This window comes from Geotrypetes seraphini, chromosome 5 (genome assembly GCF_902459505.1).
Source record: "Geotrypetes seraphini chromosome 5, aGeoSer1.1, whole genome shotgun sequence".
NCBI lineage: Eukaryota > Metazoa > Chordata > Amphibia > Gymnophiona > Dermophiidae > Geotrypetes > Geotrypetes seraphini.
In genome coordinates, this window is record NC_047088.1 from 213,312,860 (window position 1) to 213,330,874 (window position 18,015).

Genomic DNA, 18,015 nt, shown 5'->3' on the forward strand with positions numbered 1-18,015 from the left:
GCGGCAGCTGCTGGCTCACCTGACTCGTGGCTTCTCCTGCCAGCTCGGAGCCACAATCAGCTGATCTGGGCTTCCCCTGATGGCTCTGAAGCAATTCAGTAAAAAGTCTAAGGCAGGCTTTCTCGACTCAATCCTCAGAGCACAACAAGTTCCATTGGGTTTTCTGGATATCCACAACAAATATGCATGAAAGAGATTTGCATACCAAAGAGAAAGTTCATACCAGTCTATGAGTAACTCATGCATTAGAGATATCCCATGGGACTTGGTATTAACTGAACTGGGTTAAGAAGTCCTAGTAACAACATCTTGTCCTAGTAATAACATCTGGTCCTAGTAATAACATCTGGTCCTAGTAACAACATCTGGTATTTAAAAAACTGTTATTCTTGATTCCATTTTATCATCCACTTAAGGAGAATATTTTCTAGTTCCTGTTACTTGTTCGATAAATTTATAGAAATTAAGAAGAGACATCTTCCATGGCAAGCTGAATTCAGGTTTAGCTTTGTTTGCCTGCATACCATTGCATTACAAAATAGCCTATCATTTCCTCCCTTTAGCGGCGGCCAGATTAAATAATGTCTGAGAGGCAAGCTTTCTTCTGTCTGGTGCTGGCACTTTGGAATTCCTTAGAACAGAAATGAACATTAGGACATTCAAGATTGAACTTGAAAACCCATTATTTTTTCCTTGGCCTTTAGTGATCTTTAATCACAACACCAGTGAAGGTCGGCTAGAGGGTGTTGGGTGCTGGGCTGCAGACTGGAAGATCTAGCATTTTCTTTTGTCCTTTTTCATTCTTTCCTTCCTCTGTCAAAATGTTGTATACTTTTTTTTCTTGTGCATGAATTTTTCTTTTGTGCTATTGTAAACTGATTTTGTTAATAAACACAAGCTCATAATTAGAAAACTAAACTAAACTAAACCTTAGGTTTGTATACCGCATCATCTCCACATTCGTAGAGCTCTGCACGGTTTACAGGAGATGGGATAGAAAAGAACTAACAATGAAAGGTTAGAGGTCCGAGTATGAAGGGTTTTTAGAGGGCTTAGAGTGCCAGAGATGGAATAGGTATCTGATTTTTGAGAATAGCCAGGTCTTCAGATGTTTGCGGAAAAGTTGGAGAGAGCTCAGGTTCCGAAGAGGGGAGGAAAGTTTGTTCCAGAGTTCGGTGATTCTGAAGGGGAGGGAGGTCCCTAGTTTTCCTGTATGGGAAATGCCTCTTAATGAGGGGAAGGATAGTTTAAATTTGTGGGTAGATCTGGTGGTATAAAAATAAATTGGGTGAGAGGCACCTGTCTTCTTAGGCGCAATTCTACAGAAGATAGGCGCCTAATGCCAAAGTAGGCATGTTTAGGGGTGGAGAAGGATTTAGGTGCCACTAGGTGTGATTCTCTAAAGGACTTAGGGCTAGATTCACTAAGCCCACCAATCAACTTCCAACCACTTAGTGACCCCTTTACGACCCGATTTCCCTCTGCCCCAATTCACAAACCTCTGTCCTGATCATCCTCTGATCCGCGCTTGCAAATGAGGGGGAACGGCATTCAAATGCAGGCAGGAAGCGATTCACTAAAATAAAAAGCAACACCGACTGAGCCGTCCTTTCCAACTGCTCTGCCTTCTGCCGCCATGCTGTCTGCCCTGCTTCTCTGCTCTCAGGCCCGATCTCCTGATCTATCCTGCCCGCCCCGGATCTCTGGTTCTCTCCTGCCTGCCCCAACTGGCCGCCCTGGTCTCCTGCCCTTACCCGCACTACGAGCCCGTGGTTTTAACCCATGGTTTTAAAGCGGGTTAAAACCACGGGCTCGCGAAGAAAAAGTAAAAATTATAAAATTAAAAAATAAAGTAAAAAAAGGTTGCTGCTCTGAAGCATGCGCAGACCATCTACAGATGGTCTGCGCATGCGTCGGGATAGCTAGAGAGCGATCCCAACAGTCGGATGGGGGCGTGATTCCAATTTGCATGAGGGCGATTCGTGAATCAGCCTCCCCCCGGACACGGATCGGATCCCTCACAGATTGGATCCGATCCGTGCCCTTTGTGAATCTAGCCCTTAGGCTATAACCTATAATGTTGGCCTTTAAAACCCTGGCCTGCATTACAGGTGCCTAAATTTTAAGTTAGGCATGATTTTGTAATAGGCACCTAAGTGTGATTGACAAGAGATAAGCGCCCATCTTTTTAGAAGCCATTTACAGAATTTCCCCCTTTGTGCTTATGTGTAGTGCTGTGTATGATGTCTCCCTTTGCCCTGATGAACATTAGAATAGAATTGGTCTTTTTTTTTTTTTAAATTAAGATTCATAGTGATAGGATTGGCTAAAAAGAGGAGCTTTTAAAAACTGTAAATGCTGGTCTGTTCTGAGAAATGACGTATAAATTATAGGGTGATGCTTTAAATTGAACTTTATTTAATCTAGAGGCTGATTAATTGCCTAACTGAGCTTTAACAAGCTCATAAATGGGGGAAAATGTAATTGTCTGATAGATGCCTACCCAATTCTATAAAAGGTAGGTGTCTAGCTGCGCCTAATGCTTAAATGGGCATGTTTGCGGCGGCAAAGAAAGCAAATAGAATGTTGGGCATGATAAAGAAGGGAATCACGAGTAGATCGGAGAGGGTCATAATGCCGCTTTATAGAGCAATGGTCAGACCCCACTTGGAATACTGCATCCAATATCGGTCCCCCAACCTAAAGAAGGATGTAAAACTGCTGGAGAGGGTGCAGAGACGAGCAACGAAGCTAGTAAAAGGTATGGAGAAACTGGAATACGAGGATCGACTTAAGAGACTGGGGTTGTTCTCCCTTGAGGAAAGGAGACTGCGAGGGGATATGTTCGAGACCTTCAAAATACTGAAAGGAATCGACAAAATAGAGCAGAAAAAAATTATTTACATTTTCCAATTTGACACGGACAAGAGGACACGGAATAAAGCTAACGGGGGACAAGTTCAGGACAAATATCAGGAAGTTCTGCTTCACGCAGAGAGTGGTTGACAACTGGAATGCTCTCCCAGAGGAGGTTGTTGCGGAATCCACCGTTCTAGGATTTAAAAGCAAACTAGATGCACATCTCCTTACGAGAGGCATAGAGGGATATGGGTGACTAAAAATTACGCCAGGTGTACACCTGGCAGGAGCTCCACATGTGCGGATCGCTGGACATGATGGATCGAAGGTCTGATCCGGAGAAGGCGCTTCTTATGTTCTTATGATAGGCGCCATTAGGCACGATTCTGAAAAGAACTTAAGGCACCTGCGGCGTAGGCCAGTAAAACCCTGGCCTACATTACCAGCGCCTAAGTTTTGTGAAAGGTGCTGTAAGTCACAATTCTGTAAATGGCTCCAGAGTGTGACTGACACACTGCTGGCGCCTTTTTTTCAAGGTGCCTGTTGATTGAGGCGCAGTTATAGAATCTGGCCCTAACTGCTTCTGTACCCGAGTTACTCTTACACACATTAGCACGTGTTAATATTTAATAGACATTCCCCCATAGTTTTGCATTTTTAAAAATATACATCTACCCATGTGAAAATTTGGACTATTGCCCCATAGTGGAAAGCTATTTTTATAGCCTAAGGGCTCCTTTTATGAAGCTTCGCTAGGGCATTAACGCGTGGAATAGTGCACGCTACATTGCCCCGCACGCTAGATGCTAACGCCAGCATTAAGCTGGCGTTAGTAGCGTGCGTTAATATCCTGCGTTTGCTAAAAACGCTAGTGCACCTTAGTAAAAGGAGCCCTAAGTCTTCCAAAGAGCTTCAAAAAACTAAAATACAACTAAAAGCTTAAGACTTTAAGGCTTGAACTTCAGTTAAGATTTTCCTTAACATTATTCATTCAGGAAGAAGACTGTAAATTTACATACTGTAGCTGCAGCTATAAAAATACAATTATTTAATAGGATCTAAAGAGCGAGTAAATGCTAAGACAATTAAAACTATCTTAATCTTGGTTTTCTACCAGTGAAATGTGAACTTGTGTCAAAAATATAGCTGTCTTCATGCAGTCTTCATTCCTCTCGGATTTGTACACTGGGCCCTAATGAATATTAATGACAGCTGTAGACTCTCAGGGGAGCCATCTTCTTGTCTTTGGTTTCTGCTGACTTGGCCGAAAGCAGAGGAGAAATCAGATGACGTGAGATAAATCAAGCCACAGGTTTTTACTGGATGTGCTATGTTATACAGGTTTGGATGTTACTGTGTAGTACAGTCTTTTCCAACCTTTTTCTATCAGGGGCCATATTTTATATTTTGTAACATTCAAAGGCCATACAAGTGAATACAGAAAATAATAATATTTTGATATCAATTGCAAGGGGGACAAAGACCTCAAATGTCCCCGTGCCCTAAGCTCATGGCTTGTTTCAAAGAACACATTGGGGGCAAGGGTATAATCATAGGTCAGAAAAAAACCCTTATTTTTGCAAAAGTGAAAAATAGTGCCAAAAGCAAAAAAAAAAAACCCAACCCAAAAACCCTCTCGTGTTTAAATATTTAGCTAGTGCACTAAAACATGTCTCAGTCAATCTTCAATTCTTAGAAGTCGTCCAGAAGACAACATAAATTCACACAAGAAATGGCTAAATGCCAAACGATTGTTCAAGTCCCAAACTGTAACGTTCAAACAAGCATAAATGAAGATAAGAATTGCCACTGCTGGGTCAGACCAGTGGTCCATCCTGCCCATCAGTCCACTCCCGCCTCGGCCCTTAGGTCAAAGACCAGTGCCCTGAGACTAGCCTTACCTGCGTACGTTCTGGTTCAGCAGGAACTTGTCTAACTTTGTCTTGAATCCCTGGAGGGTGTTTTCCCCTATAAGAGCCTCCGGAAGAGCGTTCCAGTTTTCTACCACTCTCTGGGTGAAGAAGAACTTCCTTACGTTCTGTACGGAATCTATCCCCTTTTAACTTTAGAGAGTGCCCTCTCGTTCTCTACCTTGGAGAGGGTGAACATAAAGGCACTTGTCTCAAATCCCCATGGTGGCCTTAACCGTTTCACCCGTCGGTTTCTTCAGGGGATTTAAAAAATATTTCTCATTCTTACTGAAGCATGCTGGTGAACCAAAACTTTCCGCCTTGAAAACAGGAAGGCTTGTATGTGTTGCCACGGATACTTTCTTATCCACTTCTACTTGTGTGCTTGAAAGACAAGATTTCTCCTTTGAATCTGTCTTCATTTTGGTGTATGGCTTTACATTTTGCTGTGTGCTTCATCAAATAGTGGCAAGATGCCAAAGTGTGTCATCCCTCCCAGCCGGTCTCTCTCTTTCTCTCTCATCTACCTGCAGCGTTCATCCAGCCTACTTACCTCTGTCATATACCTCCCCCCCCCACCCCAAGGATTTAGCCCACTGTCCTGCAAACTTTCTCGAGCCAAGGCACACTAAATGTAGTGGTGCAAGGCATCCAGAAGTGTGCGGCCATCACCATGATGATGTCACGTGCATGTGTGACGTCATTACGTCGACGCACTTGCGCAGGACTTCCAGACGGGCCCCGAGGCGCCAGAAAGGGGTGCCAGCAGGGAAGAGAGCTGGAGAGAAGGAGGGGCACGTCCTGTAGGCAGCCGGCGTCTCTCCTCCTCCCCAGTGTGCCGCGGCACAGCTGAAATCTCAGGAGGCACACAGTTTGCAATACATTCATTTACCCAGTTTCTTTCCCCGCTGAGCAATGGGCTTCTCCACCCTGACTCAGCTCTCTGCAAGGCTGAGGTGCAGGGTGCCGGAAGTTCAAGTTGGTCTCACGAGACTTGAAACCGCAAGACCAATCTAGACTTCCAGCACTGCTCAGCTTAAACTTACAGAGATCTCAGTCACGGCGGGGAAGCAGGCTTCAGAGGGCCAAAAAAAGAAAATATGGCGGACAGGGTTCTGGCACCAGCTCCATAGGTTGGACAAGCCTGATTGTAGTATAGCACATAACTCTGAAACCAGATTAAATTTGTGGCTGCTTCTTTAGCTCTCCCTCAACACTGTGATCTTTTTATGCTGCTTGAATATTAGTTTTTCAGCCTGGTAAACCTAGAAGCTACCTTTTTTAAAAAAATATTGTAATGATGCATGCTTTAACAGAGCCTAATCAGCTTACTCCTGTACAGTACTCCCCCGAAATTCGTGGGGGTTCCCTTTCAGGTTTTGCTAATTTGCATGGGAGGATCGCTACAGGCTTTAGTGAATGGGGTTGGAGGGAAATTAGTTGGTGGCAGGAGGGAGTTGGCATCCCTCCTGCCATATTCGTGCGGGCGGGGAGGGCAGCGTCGGGTGATGGCAGGATAGAGTGGGCATCCCTCCTGCTATATGTGGGTCGCTGGGGAGGCCCTCGTGTTTTTCGGAGGGGGGGCCCTCGGTCTTGTCAGGCCAGTGCCCGATCTCTTGCCTGCTCCCAGATTCTCCAGCTCTCTGCCGCTATTCCCCGCAGTGCAGGCCCACTTTAAAACCACGGACTTGCACTGCAAGGAATGGCGATAGAGAGCAGAAGAGTCCGGGAGCAGGCAAGAGAGATCTGGGCTGGGCTGGGCCCTGACAGCAGTGACAGGAGGCTGCTTCTCCTGTCACTACTGTCAGGGTGTGCGCATGAGCGGGGATATCTCTGACCGTGAGTAAGGGGCGTGTTAACGATTGTCTCCATTTGCATGTAGGCCTTTACTGAATTCGTCAGCTGGCATGCAAATGGAAAAAGATCGTGCACGGTTTGGAGGTTTAGTGAATCTAGCCCTTAAAAATCTTCACTTGCAGGAGTGAAGTCATCTCCTTTCTGCCCCCACCCTCCAAAAAAAATAAATAAATAAATAAAAAATCTGAGAGGTGAGTCTGTGGATTTTTGGCCTTCAGGACCTGTTTCTGCCTGGCTGGGGTGGAGATCCTTGGCCTGCCAGTTCCCTTTTCTGCCTATGAAAGAAGGATATGGAGTGGGCCCAGAGGCCCTTGTCATTTTGGAGTGATGTGAGGCTTTATGAGGTCCAAGTTATGCAGCCTGCTAAGACTTCTAAGTTAGCTATAACTTCAGAAGTTTTATTAACTTTGCTGGTGTCAATAGTCCACATTAAGGGAGGAAGTTAATAAGAATTAATACAGTCTATACATTTTATTATTAACTCATGTTATTAGTATCTAGGTCTCATTGCATAAAATGGGACCAGTGCTAAGTTAGTGGTAAAATATCATATCTTAACGATGCCCATAAGCCTCTTAGGCATTAACACCGGATAGTGCAACTAGCATTGTTAATACCTAATGAGATATTTTAAATTTATGTGGTTTTTAGTCCAGTCATTTCTATGTGTGCTAATATTAAGGCTGAAAAGCTAGCTGTGTTGATAAGAAATCACATGAAAATGACAAACATAAACATACTTTGTACATGGGTATTATCTAATAACGATTCTTATTCAAGATTTCGGATAGGCAGCTGTATGAGGGAATTGCAGTTGTAATATTAAACTTGAGTTCTCAACTGAACAACCTCCTCCTCTGCCCGCTCTACCAACCCCTCCTTGTCCCTTGCCTTCCTGTCCTGAAATTACTTTCCTTCTCCAAATTCACCATCTGTTCCTCTGATCCCATCCCACCCATCTACTTACAACTATCTCTCATATCTTGGGTTACCAGATGTATGGGAAAACCTGTACATGTCATCTTTATAGAGGACTCTTTGGGTGCCTGGACAGATTTCCAAAATCTGGCAGTTTGTCCGGGTTTTAGAAAGCCTTGAGCTCAGGGCTGCATCTGGAGGGCCTCTAAGCATGTGCGGATGAAATGCGATGACATCACATACATGTGGGCATGCTTCGAGACCCTCCAGATATGGCCCTGAGCTCAGGGAAGAAGAGACGAGGGTCATGTGGAGGGGGGCTAGGTCAGAACAGAGTGTGACTAGGGGCAGAACAGGGTGGGACTACTTTTCTTTTTTTTTTTTAATGAGGAACTCTGGTAACCCCACTCCTATCCCCCTTATCTGCTATATCCTCAACCTTTCACTCTCCATCACAACTGTGCTCAAAGTCTTCAAACATACCATTGTTACATCACTCCTCAAAAAACACTCATTGGACCCTACCTGCCCTTCTAACTATCATCCTGTCTCCCTCCTCCCCTTCTTATCCAAGCTACTTGAACATGTTGTTCACTGGTGTTGTCTTGACTTTTTTTCATCTCAAGCTATCCTTGACCCTCTTCAATCAGGTGTTCACCCTCTTCGCTCTACAAAAACTGCCTTAATACTAAAGTCTCCAATGACCTGCTCCTGGCCAAATCTTGATCTATCTGTAGTTTTTGATATGGTAAATCACCACCTACTCATTGATACGCTGTTCTCACTTGGATTTCAGGACTCTGTTATCACACGATTTTCTTCCTATCTTTCACATCGCATCTTTAGCATATGCTGTGGTGGATCCTCCTCCACCACCACCATCCCGCAGTCGGTCAGTGTACCTCAGGCTCTCTCCTGGGACCACTTCTTTCTTCCATCTACACATCTTCCCTTGGTGCTCTAATCTCCTCCCATGGCTTTCAGTATTACCTCTATGCTGACAACTTGCAGATCTATCTTACTACATCTGCAGTCTCAACAGACATTCAGTTTTGGGTCTCAACCTGCTTGTCTGACATCGTTACCTGAATGTCTCTCTGCCATTAAAGTTAAACATGACCAAGACAGAGCTCCTTATCTTTCAACCTAAACCCATCTCTCCTCTTCCCTCGTTCTCTATTTCTGTGAACAACACATTCATCCTCCTTGTCTTGTCGGCTTGCAACCTTGGGGTAATCTTTGACTCATCTCTCTCGTTCTCTTCATTTATCCAACAGACTGCCTAAACCTTTCACTTCTTTCTCTACAATATCACTAAAATCAGATCTTTCTTTTCCGAGTGTACTGCCAAGACCCTCATCCATACCCTAATCACCTCTCACCTGGACTACTGCAACCTGCTTCTCAAAGGCTTTCCACTAAACCATCTCTCTCCCCTTCAATCTGTTCAGAACTCTGCTGTATTCCTCCAGTATTGCTTTGCCCATATTACCCCTCTCCTCACATCATTGGCTCCCTATCCATTTCCGCATACTCTTCTTACTGACCTACAAATGTATTCAGTCCGCAGCTCCTCAGTATCTCTCCTCTGTCATCTCTCCCCCACACTCCCAGGCACTCCTCTCATCAGAAAAGTCTCTCTTATCTGTATTCTTCTCTACGGCCAACTCCATACTCCATCCCTTCTACTTTGCTGCTCCATATGCCTGGAACAAACTGCCTATCTCGGTACGTCAAGCTCCATCTATGGCAGTATTCAAATCCAGACTCAAAGCCCATTTCTTTGAAGATGCTTTCAATTCCAAACTCCAACCTACCTACTAAGGACTAATATCTGTCTTATCATTCCCTTTGTAATTCCCCCTCCTGAGCACTGACTCTGTGCATTGACTAGATTGTAAGCTCTCTTTAGCAGGTACTGTCTCTTCTATGTTTTGATGTACAGCGCTGCATATGTCAAGTAGTGCTATAGAAATGATTAGTACCGTACAGTTGGGGGTGTTTTTAAAAACAGAGGCTATAAAGAGAGAAATTGTAAGCAGCTCTGATGTCAAATAAGTGTTAAATCTGAAAAAAAAATCTTAAATTCTGTTCTAGCAACAGGAGCAAGACCCAACCAACTTGTATATTTCCAATTTGCCACTCTCAATGGATGAACAGGAGCTGGAGAACATGCTCAAACCTTTTGGACAAGTTATCTCCACAAGGATACTGCGTGACTCTAGTGGCACAAGTCGCGGGGTTGGGTTTGCAAGGTAAGATTTTTGTCAATTTTATTTTAGGTTCATTGGGAAATCGAGAGACTGCATGAGGTTAATGCTTTATCACCAAATACTAATTAAAATCTTCCACAGAAGCTCTTGGAAGAAAGCTGAGGATGTTTAAGAAGTGTCTGTCACAGACTGAGGAACTGAAAACAAATTGACAAGCAAAAGTTAAGCTTAATTTTTGATTTGGAGAAGCCATTTGCTGCTGTACACTTGAGTATAATTATATTGTAATGCACCACGGAATATAAAGCCACTCTGTTGTGCTTCACTGTACAAGCAGCATTTAAATATTGCAGATATAAATATGCCTGTTTCAGGCCATGAATCTTTAACATTAAATTAACCCTGGCGGTTCAGTGATAGTGCTTTGCATTGCTGTGTAAAAGCATTACTGGTCTGAATCCAGGTCTTTTATTCCCCAGGTCACTATGGAAGCAATGTTCATGGCCCTTGGGAGGTAGGAGGAGCCGGTCATAGAGCAATGGTGACATTTAGGCCCAGATTCTATAAATAGCACCTTAAGTTAAGCTGCAGTAGGCACCTAACTTAAGTTAAAAACACCATTTGAAACAGAAAATGCATTTAAACGAAAAATGTAGGCGCCTACTGGCACCTAAAAAAAACAGCGCTGGAACCATACCTACAGAGGCACTTTACAATACACAACGCCACTGTAGTTGTGGCTAATGCCGGAAGTACCATTAGGCATCATGAAGCGCCTCCATAGGGGCAATTCACGTAAAAGGTAGGTGCTGGAAATGTAGGCCTTGAAAACCCTGGCCTACATTTCAGACGCCTCTCTTTCATGAAGGTGCAATTCTATAAACGGCACTGTCATGTGATTGATACGTGATCAGCAGCCATTTTTAAGGCTGCCAACGGCGACGTTTCCGGAATCCGACCTTTGGGATTAAGCCAGGGTGCCCAATGAAGGACTGTCACTGCACTGAGTGGGCTCAAGTAAATTAGTAGAGGGTATGCAACAGTGGGGGGCGGGGGGACTTTCGCCCACTACCTATGAGGAATTTAGGAAACGTCTAAAAACACACCTTTTCCTAAAGCATCTAGACAGCTGATCCACTCTTTCTCTCCCCTCAATAGCGATTAACTTGTCCTATTGATCACTTTCTCCTTAACAATGAATTTCATGTCCTATTATTCTCTTTCTTCTACTCTCTTAAAAGTCAGTCAATTTGTACCTTTACTTAATCTTTTGTAAACCGCATAGAACTTCACGGTACTGCGGTATATAAGCTGTTATTATTATTATTATTGAAGGTTCATGATACAATATCCCAGCTGGATGTTCAAGAAGAGAAACAGGAAAAGTACTGGATCAAAAAAAAAAAAAAAGAATAAAAATAATTCATAGAAACAAAAAAAAATCCCAATAAATAAAATAAATTAGGAACATTTATGACAAACTTCAGTCCTCAGAAATTAGAGACAGATTTGATTGTCAGGATAGCCAGAATAAATATAAATTAATTTAATTAATATATTAAAAAAAAATCAAGGATAGCTCAAAACCCAGTTTGAAGCCCCTGAGGGGCATAGTTTGCCATCCTTAGTCTTCTATGTCCTTCATACCATTGTAACGGTGTGGTATATCTGCCGAAACTGATTCGCCCGATTCAGTCTAGAATGTTTCGATTAAAGAAACATATGTCGCTATACTTTCCAGATGCAAAGAATGTACATTATAGGAAAACATTGCTACAGTCTTTAAGAGCAGTCTTTAAGATGATTATTTATCATCCTAAAAGATTGTTGCGTTCTTAAAATTCTGCTTGGTTAAAGGCCAATGTTAATCCGAAGTATATTGAAATTTGTGCCATGACCTTTTGTTTTGCTGGGGTGAAATTAGGGAATTCGCTGGTAGGGCAGTTGAGAAAATGTGCTGATAGAGGAAAAGCTCCGCAAAACACAATTGGTTGTTAATGCTTTTTTTTTATAGGGTCTGACTTGTCCTGTTTGAGGAATTACTATGAATTTAAATGTTGAAGATTTGTCTCTCTTTTGTATTGTTTTTAGGTGTTATGTATGTGGATATACTGTAAACTGCCTAGGACCTAGGCGGTATAGAAATTTTTAAAATAATAAATAAATTTTCTCTCTCTCCAAATAAGATATCAGAAATTGGCTTGTCTGTCTTTTCATAGAAAATTGAAGCCTTACTTTTTTTTTTTCCCCAGTATTACTGACATAATGATGTAAGACTATTGTATTTGCCTTCCCCAGAAATTATTAGCAGAATCTTTTGTAATCCTCATTAAACCATGCTGATCACTTGCGGAATATAAACTGTGTTCAGTGGTACCACGGTTTGCGAGTGCACCGGTTTGCGAGTGTTTTGCAAGTCAAGCAAAATATTTGCAAAATCAGTGCCTTGGAAACCGAGCATGGCTCGATTTACGAGCCCTCCCCCACCCCCCACACAATCCGGCACCCTCCCCCCCGCGATCCGGCACCCTCCCCGCCACGATCCGGCAACCCCCACCACGATCCAGCACCCCCCCCCCGCCACGATTGGGCACCCCCGCCACGATCTTCGCATGCTCAAGGGCTGCGAGTTCACGTTCAGAACGTGAACTCGCAGGCCTTGAGCATGCTCAAATGCTCAAGGCCCATCAGACAAGGAGGTCGATCTTCGGGGTGCCCAATTGCGTCGGAGGGGTGCCCTATTGCATCGGGGGGGGGTGTCGGATCGTGGCGGGGGGGTGCCAGATTGCGTCGGAGAGGGGGTGCCGGATCGCAGGGGGGGTGCTGGATCGCAGGGGGAGCCTTCAAGGGGAGCAATGCCGGTTCTCGTGGGGGGGGGGGAACGCATCAAAGCGAGTTTCCATTATTTCCTATGGGGAAACTCGCTTTGATAAACGAGCATAAATGTTCCTGGAACGGATTATGCTCGTAATCCAAGGTACCACTGTATTTGTATTTTAAGGAGAAAGTTTGTTCAGAAGAAGCTGAATGCTAAAGATCATAAACCATTACAGGAACCTTATAAGCCAGTGCAGATGTTAAATTTATATTTGTTTTCCTTTGTTTATGCAGGATGGAATCAACAGAAAAATGTGAAGCGGTGATAACTCATTTTAATGGCAAATTCATTAAGACTCCACCTGGCGTGTCAGGTATGTTGCGTATGCCAAATTATTCTTTGAGTGTGTGTCAGTGAGGCATAATTACTGCCTGTAACAAATCATGCTTGGCTATTTTGTCTAACTTGCTCCAAAAGCCCTCTCGTGACAGATTTCACCACTTCCCAAGTGAACTTGTTCCTGTGTGAGGTTGCCTTTAGAGCAGGGGTGTCCAACCTGTGGCCCAAGGGCCGCAAGTGGCCCCGTGAAGTATTTTGTGCGGCCCCAGTCAAGAGCGATGCAGTGTTTTCCTCTGCTGCCCCTGGGTGTTTACCGTCTTGCCGGCTCCCTCCTTTGTCTTGCTGCAGCATTTGCGCGTTTGTGCGGCCCCAGAAACATTTTTTTTCAGCCAATGCGGCCCAAGGAAGCAAAACGGTTGGACACCCCTGCTTTAGAGCGTTTCGCAGCACACCTGGAATCTCAGGCATCACACAGTTTACGATACACTGCCCTACATGAATATATTTAGGGCTCCTTTCACAAAGGTGCGTTAGGGCCTTAAAGCGCGGAATAGCGCACGCGCTAGCTGCTACCGCCTCCTCTTGAGCAGGCGGTAGTTTTTCGGGTAGCGCACGCTAATCCGGTACGTGCGCTAAAAACGTGCGCTCGCGCACCTTGGTAAAAGGAGCCCTTAGTTATTTATTTATTTTAAATTATTTATAACCCGCTTAAATCCACAAATCTAAGCGAGGAACAAGATCACATTAAATCATACAGACAAATACAAAACAGCAAAGAAAAACAGGATAAAAAAAAAGAATTGCCCCAACTCACGCTGTCACATGGCTCACACCAAAAAAAAAATGCTGAAATAATACAGTTTTCACCCCCTTTCTAAAATACCAGAGTATATCAGAGAACATAGACAAATTAATGGTCAAATCAGTAGCCTCTCACCTCCCCCCCCCCAAAGATTTTTACAATTAAATTTAAGAATCATGATTATCCCAACATAATTTTTCCCAGAATAGTCCTGCGCATAGGGGTCCTTTTACTAAGGCGTGCTAGCCATTTTAGTATGGGCTAAATATTAGATTTAAAGATCTCAATCTGTATACTTTGGAGGAAAGGCGGGAGAGCGGAGATCTAATCTAATCTTCTATTTGTGTGTCGCACAAATATGATAGAGACGTTTAAATACCTATGTATTGTATATGAACATGAGAGGAGTCTCTTTAATTTGAAAGGAAACTGTGCAATGAGAGGGCATAGGATGAAGTTAAGAGGTGATAGGCTCAGGAATAATCTAAGGAAATACTTTTTTACAGAAAGGGTGGTAGATGCATTGAACAGTCTCCCAGAAGAGGTGATGGAGACAGAGATCGTGTCTGAATTCAAAAGGGCCTGGGATAGGCACGTGGGATCTCAGAGAGAGAAAGAGATAATGGTTACTGCGGATGGGCAGACTGGGTGGGCCATTTGGCCTTTATCTGCCATCATGTTTCTATGTAAACCAGCACTATACTTTACAGTTCATATTCTGAAATCTGGAAAACTGACAGAGAGCAATTTGTGTAGTCTAAACAGGATAAGAATGAGTGATTGTATAGGTATGTGGCATGAGTCAAACAGGAAATTCTAGAGTTCGAATGTTGAACAGCAGATATTTAACTGAAGCAAAGAGACTACAGACACGAAAGAGGAGAATCGAAAGTGATAACCAAGTTTCTAGCAATAGGCACATGAAATGGAAGGAACTGAAACAAAGCTTGCAGAAGGGATATGATTTGAAGGTTAACGTGTTAGATTTTATTCAGAGGGGTTCAATTGGAGTATATTATATACCATTCATTCAGAAACAGCCATAAGACGAAGAATTCCACCCCTTAGTTACTAGATAATGATATGTTGCTTTGGCATTGAAAATTTCTTCTGCAAAAAAGTGGTACAAGGAATACAAGAATGAAAGACAGACAGCCTCAGATTTCTTTTCTTCTGTTTTGTCTTGAATATATGTATTAAGTGCTAGAGCCTGAAAAGTGAAAACAAGATAGTAACCCAGTGCTGTAGTAAATGGTACATTTCTCAAGCCCACTGATTGGATTTTCAGAGCTGGTAAGATACAGGCTGTGGAAAACTTAACAGATAGCAAAATCAGTAAAGTGTGAGAAGTTTCCATCGGTGTGATTCTTATTGATTGAGTTTATAGAGCTGTGAATTCACTGAAACCAGACACTCATATCTTGGGTCCTGCAGTGTCTTGTTATATTGTACCGGATTTTATTTATTTATCAATATAATAACTTTAACAGAACAAAACAATAATAATAGCTCCTAAAATGCTCCTGATTTCAAAGTGAGTTCAACAGACAGTACTTAAAAGTACTCAAGAAAAATTGATATTGGCTTAAATGCTTTTTAGTATTATTGATCTATGGCTTTTCTTATTTGATTTATTGGTGCAAAGGAGAAGATCTTTCTATTATTCTCACACATTTATTACTTTAAAAATAAAACTTTCTATAGTTTTGTCAAAACTTGTAGTGAAATCCTAAAAGGATTTAATTTGTTTGTTTCAACAGGCTATGACATTTCCCACTAACCTCTTAAACAAAGAACAGAAAATTAATAGAACAATTTAACCCAAAAGTAAAAAAAAAAAAAAGAGTTTATCTAAATTTAAAAAGATTTTGGGGACAAATATGAGAAAGTCTGGTAAAGTTTCTGTTCATTAACAATCTTTGGGGTCCTTTTACTAAGGCGCGCTAGCTAGACTATAATGGGCGCGTTAGAGTTTAGCGTGTGCTAAAACGGCTGGCGTACTTTAGAAAAAGAACCCCTTTATTACATGCTCAAGATATATTTCAAAGGAAAAAACACAGAGTAATGAGTAGAACAGAGCTTTAATTGTGAAAATGAGCTTGTAAAATCCCCTGTTTTTTTTTTTAATAAGTCTTTATTGATTTTCCATTACTAACAAAAAGTGCAACACGATATTCATTTCGGTAACAATAACAACTAAGCACTCAGGGCTCCTTTTGCAAAGGTGCGCTAGCGTTTTTAGCGCATGCACTGGATTAGCGCGCTAGCTGAAAAACTACTGCCTGCTCAAGAAGAGGCGGTAGCGACTAGCGCGCGCTATTCCGCGTGTTAAGGCCCTAACTCACCTTCGTAAAAGGAGCCCTTAAATTTGATCAAGAGCATTGCAACAATATAAGCCCTCCCCCACCCCACAAGTTTTCTTTTGGGTGGGCGAGCTTATGTTTAAGCTATAGGTATGAGAAAACGAATGCTGACATACTAGGACATTCTAAGATATTTAACTTAGTTTGAGGTCCATTGACATCTTTTGTACAATTGTTGTAGTTCTTTTATCCTTCTTTTTGCTGGTATAATTCAAACACATCCGGGGGGGAGGGATATATCTTTAGTGTGATCCCTCAATGAAATCCCCTATTATGTCCATGCATAGTGCTATTTTGTGCCCTCTGTGTATGGCAGCATTCCTGGGTGTAGTGGTCGGGACAGGGTTCAGAACTATAGATTCTTTGAATTTTCAAAAGCCTGCAGAAAAAGTATCGGCACGGACTGGCAGTTATATTTTAATTTTATTCATTTATCAGACTTATTTTGCCTATAACCTAGGTCCTAAGGCAGATTACAATCCTTATCATTAAAAAAATTAAATAAAAACAATAAACATGGGAATTCAGACCTTTTATATTCCAGGATACATTCTTTAAAATACTATCCTCCAATTTTGGAGATCCATTTGGGGTCAAGTGAATAAAATATTGGAAAATCCAGTGGCATTGACGTACGATACCGTGCTATTTGGCACGTTAATGAGGGCTAAAAGCCAAATATCTTCCCATAATAATAAACTTCTCTTTATTATGACATATAACTTATTTTGAGGCACTGGGAAAACTGGGATCGGTTAAATTATTCTTTCTGGTGGGAATCTCTATGCCACACTTTTAAAATGGAACGTATGTTGGCCACACAAAAGGGACATTATAGGAAATTTATGGATGTTTGGGAGCCATTGACAAAATTCTGTAAGGAGTGATTGTTGATTTTGTCCTTTGATCATATACATTCATGGTGGGTGGGAGGGGGGGTGGGGAAATACTTTTAATTTGAGTGCAATTGTTGGATATGTAGAAAGAGGGGGGATGATATATGTATTTGTCATAAAATATAATTTGATAGAATTTAAGTGCTGTTAAAGTGTAAAATGTCTGTATAATATGTTGCACTTATTTTTGGCTTTAAAATGAATAAAGATATTTAAAAATAATATACTTTCCTCATAAGTCCAATCTTCCCACCCACCAGAATCCTCTCCTTCTCCCTAACAACTGGGTTACCTCTCTTTCTGTTTATCAGCTAGATGGTAAGTGGGATCGATATGGATAAAATCCAACCATACAAGGGGAAGCCCACTCTATAAACCATAGAGTGTGGTGAAAGGAGGGATAGGATCTCAGAAACCAGCTTGGTGATTGGTAAATGAACCTTAGCCAAGACTTATACGGTTCCATGTTTCAATCATTGATCCTTATATCCTCCTCCTTCCTATTCTAGATTTTATGTTCACTTTTTAAAAACGATTTATTTGAATAATTACTCAAAAATCATTCATTTTACTCCCTTAACTTCCAAACAAATGAGCACCCAGCCCTAAGAAGGAGCAGCTCACGAAATAGGCGGCAAGTATTAGGAACTCTTGATAAAGCCATTAAATTTTGGCGAAACGGGTCCCATCGGGCTGTGGCTGCCTAGATCATCAAATAGAAGATAAGTGACTTAACTCCTTTACTTGATATTTGTTTGGAAATTAAGGAAGTAAAATTAATGAATTTTGAGTAATTATTTAAATAAATAGTTTAAAAAAGTGAACATAAAATCTAGAATAGGAAGTAGGAGGATGTAAGGATCAACGATTGAAACGTGGAACCATATAAGGCTTGGCTGAGGTTCATTTACCAATCACCAAGCTGGTTTCAGAGATCCTATCCCTCCTTTCATCACACTCTATGGGTTAGAGAGTGGGCTTCTCATTGTATATTTTTACCTCTCCTTCTCCCTAACTCCTACAAACTTTCCCCTTCCCCC

General features: G+C 42.2%; 1 protein-coding gene across 5 annotated transcripts in view; it reads left to right on the forward strand.

Moving 5' to 3' along the window:
• RBMS1 (RNA binding motif single stranded interacting protein 1) overlaps positions 1-18,015 on the forward strand; it is a 457,592-nt gene that overhangs the window by 347,399 nt on the left and 92,178 nt on the right. For all 5 annotated transcript variants that reach the window (XM_033944639.1, XM_033944640.1, XM_033944641.1 and 2 more), the window contains exons 5-6: positions 9,642-9,799; positions 12,869-12,948. In XM_033944639.1, the coding sequence (XP_033800530.1) occupies positions 9,642-9,799; positions 12,869-12,948 (238 nt within the window). The remainder of the gene's footprint in view (positions 1-9,641; positions 9,800-12,868; positions 12,949-18,015) is intronic.